Below are 6,223 nucleotides of genomic sequence, written 5' to 3' on the forward strand. Positions count from 1 at the left end.
GCGGGATGATATGAATTTGTCATAACCTTGATTTACCAATATCTTTTTTGTAAAGAGGAGTCAAAAGACTCGACTCATTTATTAATTAAGAGAGAACTAATACAGAGGGTAATCAATAGCTCAAAAATAAAAAGGTCGTCCTATCATCATCAAGTTACTCAAACGGTTCGCCCCTATGGGAACCCAAAGCTTTGCGCCGTTATTTAAAATTTAATATGTGATTTGCGGTGGCGTAGATTTCTTTCGAAAGACCCTTAAGTTTCTCTCATTCCGGATTGACCAAGTGATGAGCATCACAAGGGACGCCAATGCCTTGCTACCGGTGGTAGTTGAGTCCACCAATCATCTATGGAGTGATGAGCCGCCCATTGGGAGGGGTCGAGGTTATCGAGACCCGAGACCCAACCAAGCTTTGATCAGCCTCCAAACACATATTTCAGGCAACTGGAAACATGCATTTTTTTTTTGAAAAGGAGGAAACACATATGATGCATGCACGTATAGAAAAAGGTGAACCTCCCAGAAACAATGTACTAATGGCCCCTCACGAAAAGAAATCGCCCAGCGTGGCAGCGTGCCCTCTTCCCCCGTCCATGCCGGATAGCCCTCCGTGCCACCAACCGCGGCACCCACGTACCCCTCGCGCGACGCGCACCAACCAGTTCCTGCTTTTCCCACGTCGACCCAGTCCGGCTGCCACAAAGCCACCACCGCACCCACCAATTCAGTGGTCAACCTCGCCGTCCAGGTCTACACCAACCCATTGCCTCACACCGTACCTACTACTCGGCTGCGCCTGCGCTGCCTATTTATTCCCTCCCCTCCCTCCATTCCCCTCCAAGAAGAGCCTCAGCTTCACCTGCAGCTACAGCTCCTCTTCAGCACACAGATCAATCCAGATACACATACATCTGCCGACGTTTAGCTAGCTTACTTTCAGAATCCAGATACACACATACACTTTTAGTACCTCGCTGCATATTCCAATGGAATGCGAGAATGCACACATTGCAGCCAACGGAGATGGCTTGTGCGTGGCGCAGCCGGCGCGGGCCGACCCACTGAACTGGGGGAAGGCGGCGGAGGAGCTCTCGGGGAGCCATTTGGATGCGGTGAAGCGGATGGTAAAAGAGTACCGTAAGCCGGTGGTGACCATGGAGGGCGCCAGCCTGACCATCGCCATGGTCGCCGCGGTGGCTGCCGGCAGCGACACCAGGGTGGAGCTCGACGAGTCCGCCCGCAGCCGCGTCAAGGAGAGCAGCGACTGGGTCATGAACAGCATGATGAACGGCACCGACAGCTACGGTGTCACCACCGGCTTCGGCGCCACCTCTCACCGGAGGACCAAGGAGGGCGGCGCTCTGCAGAGGGAGCTCATTAGGTACGAATTAAACCACGAACGAATTATATTTCACATGTTGATCATCTCTGTCTATGAGTTATGGAAGCCTTATTTTTTTCGTGTGTTGTTTGCCTGTTCAGATTCCTTAACGCGGGAGCCTTCGGCACCGGCACCGACGGCCACGTTCTACCTGCCGCGGCGACGAGGGCCGCGATGCTCGTCCGAGTCAATACCTTGCTCCAGGGATATTCAGGCATCCGCTTCGAGATCCTGGAGACGATCGCCACACTTCTCAACGCCAACGTGACACCATGCCTACCGCTTCGAGGCACGATCACCGCGTCGGGTGACCTCGTCCCGCTTTCGTACATCGCCGGCCTGGTCACCGGCCGCCCAAACTCCATGGCGACGGCTCCAGATGGTACGAAGGTTAATGCTGCGAAGGCATTTAAGATCGCTGGCATCCAGCACGGCTTCTTCGAGCTGCAGCCCAAGGAAGGCCTTGCCATGGTGAATGGTACGGCAGTGGGCTCAGGGCTTGCATCCATGGTGCTTTTCGAGGCCAACGTCCTTAGCCTCCTTGCTGAGGTCTTGTCGGCCGTCTTCTGTGAGGTCATGAATGGCAAGCCGGAGTACACCGACCACTTGACCCACAAGTTGAAGCACCACCCCGGGCAAATTGAGGCTGCCGCCATCATGGAGCACATCCTTGAAGGCAGCTCCTACATGATGCTCGCAAAGAAGCTCGGGGAGCTTGACCCACTGATGAAGCCAAAGCAAGATAGGTATGCACTCCGCACGTCGCCGCAGTGGCTTGGCCCTCAGATTGAAGTCATCCGTGCTGCCACCAAGTCAATCGAGCGGGAGATCAATTCCGTCAACGACAACCCACTCATCGATGTCTCGCGCGGCAAAGCTATCCATGGTGGCAACTTCCAGGGCACGCCCATCGGTGTGTCCATGGACAACACCAGGCTTGCCATTGCTGCGATCGGCAAGCTCATGTTTGCCCAGTTCTCGGAGCTGGTGAACGACTTCTACAACAACGGTCTGCCTTCCAACCTCTCCGGCGGGCGCAACCCAAGCTTGGACTATGGCTTCAAGGGTGCCGAGATTGCCATGGCCTCGTACTGCTCTGAGCTCCAATTCTTGGGCAACCCTGTGACCAACCATGTCCAGAGCGCGGAGCAACACAACCAAGATGTCAACTCTCTTGGTCTCATCTCCTCAAGGAAGACCGCAGAGGCCATTGACATATTGAAGCTCATGTCCTCGACATTCTTGGTCGCATTGTGCCAGGCTATCGACCTTCGCCACCTCGAGGAGAATGTCAAGAATGCTGTCAAGAGCTGCGTGAAGACGGTGGCTAGGAAGACACTGAGCACTGATAACAATGGTCATCTCCACAAGGCACGCTTCTGCGAGAAGGACCTTCTGCTCACAATCGATCGTGAAGCCGTGTTCGCGTACGCAGATGACCCCTGCAGCGCCAACTACCCCCTCATGCAGAAGATGCGTGCAGTTCTTGTGGAGCACGCCTTGGCCAATGGTGAGGCCGAGCGCGACGTGGAGACATCGGTGTTTGCCAAGCTTGCCATGTTCGAGCAGGAGCTCCGTGCAGTGTTGCCAAAGGAGGTCGAGGCCGCCCGCAGTGCCGTGGAGAATGGCACTGCAGCACAACAAAACCGTATCGCCGATTGTCGGTCGTACCCGCTCTACCGGTTCGTGCGCAAGGAGCTTGGAACAGAGTATTTGACCGGGGAGAAGACGCGGTCTCCTGGAGAAGAGGTAGACAAGGTGTTCGTTGCCATGAACCAGGGCAAGCACATCGACGCGCTGCTGGAGTGTCTCAAGGAGTGGAACGGCGAGCCCCTACCTATCTGTTGAACAGAGGATCCAGAAATGGAAGAGCACCTGCTTCAGATTTCAGAACGCTCCAGTGATTATACTGTTTTTTCATTGTAATTTCTAAAAGTTGATGTGTGCAATGTTCTTTCAGAGCTTCCAATGCATTGCCAAAGATTGCAATTGCATGATTTGGTAGTGTTGGGCAGATAGTTAAACTTCTTTGATGTAAGTTATAAAAGGGTACAGTGTATGATAAGTTTCCATGATAAATATACTGGTTCAAGAAAGTAAAACTCGTGCCTTCTAGAGCTGCCAGTGGTAACTCTGTACTTGCTAGTTCCATCAACACTCTACGAGGCCTTCTCTGAATTCTCAATCTTGCATCTAGTTTTTGCAGTTTCAGTACTCTGCTTAATAAGTTCCGTCTAGACTTTAGTATAATGACTAACACTGTATTATTCACCTATTGTACTACCGCATACCTCTTCATACAATGTTCCGATTATTAAAGTAAGATACAAGAGGGAATGTCACATGAATGAAGATCCTAACACCAAAACCATCCTTAATTTACTGCTCATCTCAAGATGTCCATAACCAAGGCACATACACATGAAGTTTCTCTGCGCTGCTGAAGATCGAACTATTTTTCAGTTCTAGTCATACGTCGGCAGGAAACATATATATATGGAGATTGTAAGGTTGCTCACGCATGTGGCGCGTATTTGTATTCTACTCCTTTTGGCGCTCTTTTATCTACACGTATCAACAGCTGTGTGTGCGCGTACATTGACTGTCCACCGTATCCTGCCGATGTATGTATAATGTATGTCCGGCTGCACCGGCCGGCCACCGTATCCTGCCAACTAACGCGTTCGTCTTGGATGAAATGAAGGTGTCGACCAGCTGTGTCCCAATCTCAAACTCAATAGGAGAAACAGAAAGCAGTCAAGTAGTCGTCTTCAAACGCGATAGCGTGTCCGAGTTCAGAGTGGATCGTCGACAGAGTACATAATTAAATATGGTGGATGCTCTCCCTGCAAATCGCTGATACAACGAGGCCTGACGATTGCGTTGTTGTTGTTTGATGCTTGTGTTTTTTAGGGGACAGGCTTCAGACGCTTCAGCCAAGCTTTATTATAACCTCATGGTTCAGTACACAGTATAGCAGAAGAGAGAAACCCGGGGGATTCCTAGTTTTACATAACAGGCGTACAGAAACAGAGGAGAAAAAACAAACTTTCGGGAACGGTAGAGACGAGCTCCCCAGCATAGCATCCTCACATGAAAAAAAAATTGAAAGCAGCAGCGTCACTAGTTTTAATTTTCTTTCCTCAGGCAGTTGTTTCAGCTTGACGACGCCCCCATCAAAATGTGCTTGAAGTTTCTCCTTCCATCGTTGCTCAAGTTTTAGCACAAAGTGGATTAGAACACAAGCATACAGAATCAGAGAAGGAAAGCCCGCAAGAAAGATGAAAACGAGCCCCCCAACATATTATCCTCACATATAACTCCCCTACAAAATAGCACAAGAAAAAGCAGCTGTGTCATTGGTTGGTTTTTCTGAAGCACTTGTTGTAGCTTGAGGGCGACGCCATTCATTTCAACCGAAAGATTCTCCTTCCATAATTTTCTCCAATGCCGCAATAGAATGATTATCTTGTAGGTAACATCCCAAGGACAACGGATAGCCTGGCCTCAAATATGAGAACATCGCGAGCTAGCCATGTTGCACAAAACAGAGCAGAAGAACAAATCCAGATCAACATCTGCGTCCCAAAAAAAACCCTACAGATTCAGAGCCGTAGCCCAGCAACTGGCATGGCGCAAACAACACCAGCTACACTTCTGCTCCGGTACAACACCCCTAAACATAACAAGGGAGAAAATCTCTTCATACTTCTTCATAATAAAAAGTAGGATGATCTTTTCTGAAAATACGTCGCCCGCGCTGCCGGCATTGATTTTTTTAGACAACCCCCCCTCGCGAATGGGCCGGCACATTGGCAGCGCTGCCCGAACAGTCAAGCACGCCTCGGTGCTAAATTATACTCCATCTGTCTCATAATGTAAGACGTTTTTTGACACTACACTGGAGTTAAAAAACGTCTTACATTATGGGATGGAGATAGTAATAACTACTGGCGGATCCAATTTTTAAATTAATTTCTGAATTGTTTCATAATCCGAACACTTTGAAATTCTGTGAAAATGCAAACATACTTTGGAAATCTCAAAACATTTTTGGAAAAATAGGAACAAAACTGAAAACATGAACATTTTTTAAAATCACAAGTAATTTTGTGAAAACACGAACATTATTTGAAAAACAGGAATAAAATTTAGAGATTTTTTTTGCAATTCTGAACATGTTTCGAAAACACGAACATTTTGTGAAATACCTCCAACATTTATCGAATTTTTAACAAATATTACAAAATATGAACTTTTTAAAATTTGTGAACTATTTTCGAAAACATGATATTTTTAAAATTATAAACATTTTTTGAATTTGTACACAATATTTAAAAATGCGATTTTTTTAAAAAATTTGCAATTCTGAACTTTTTTTGTTTTTCGAATATTGTTTGGAAATAAACAAAAAAATAAAGTCTAACTTATTTGAATTTTTGAAAAAGAAGCTAAAAATTTAGAAATTCTGATATTTTTTAAGGATTTGTAAGAAAATTTTCAAAAGGATTTTTTTCCTTAAAAAATTGAGCAATTTTTTTAAAATGCGATTATTATTTTTTGTAAAGGAGAAACAAAGTAGAAGGGAAAATAAAGAAAAAGGAAACACAAAAATAAAAAAAGAAAAAGGGCACAAAAAAGGAACATAAAAAAATTATAAAAAGGGGAAAAACAACTGGTTTAGGAACCTTCTAGAATTCTTCCCAAAACCAGAATCGCTGAAACCAACCCCCGAACGCTCGCTCGATCTGCTTGTGTGTTTCGGCGACAATTTGCTGCCGCGTGTGACAAATAGGAAAATCAAACTATTTGACGCCTTCAGCTTTTTTCTCTTTCTTTTTA

The 6,223-nt window shown here is 46.9% G+C and overlaps 1 protein-coding gene across 1 annotated transcript; it reads left to right on the forward strand.

Moving 5' to 3' along the window:
* Positions 1–852: 852 nt before the first annotated feature.
* On the forward strand, positions 853–3,484 carry LOC119364992 (phenylalanine ammonia-lyase-like). The gene is made up of 2 exons (XM_037630568.1): positions 853–1,381; positions 1,483–3,484. Exons 1-2 carry the CDS (start codon positions 987–989, stop codon positions 3,227–3,229), a joined length of 2,142 nt encoding a protein of 713 aa, XP_037486465.1. The 5' UTR covers positions 853–986; the 3' UTR covers positions 3,230–3,484.
* The last annotated feature ends 2,739 nt before the right edge of the window (positions 3,485–6,223 follow it).

Source organism: Triticum dicoccoides, chromosome 2B (assembly GCF_002162155.2).
Source record: "Triticum dicoccoides isolate Atlit2015 ecotype Zavitan chromosome 2B, WEW_v2.0, whole genome shotgun sequence".
Taxonomy (NCBI): domain Eukaryota; kingdom Viridiplantae; phylum Streptophyta; class Magnoliopsida; order Poales; family Poaceae; genus Triticum; species Triticum dicoccoides.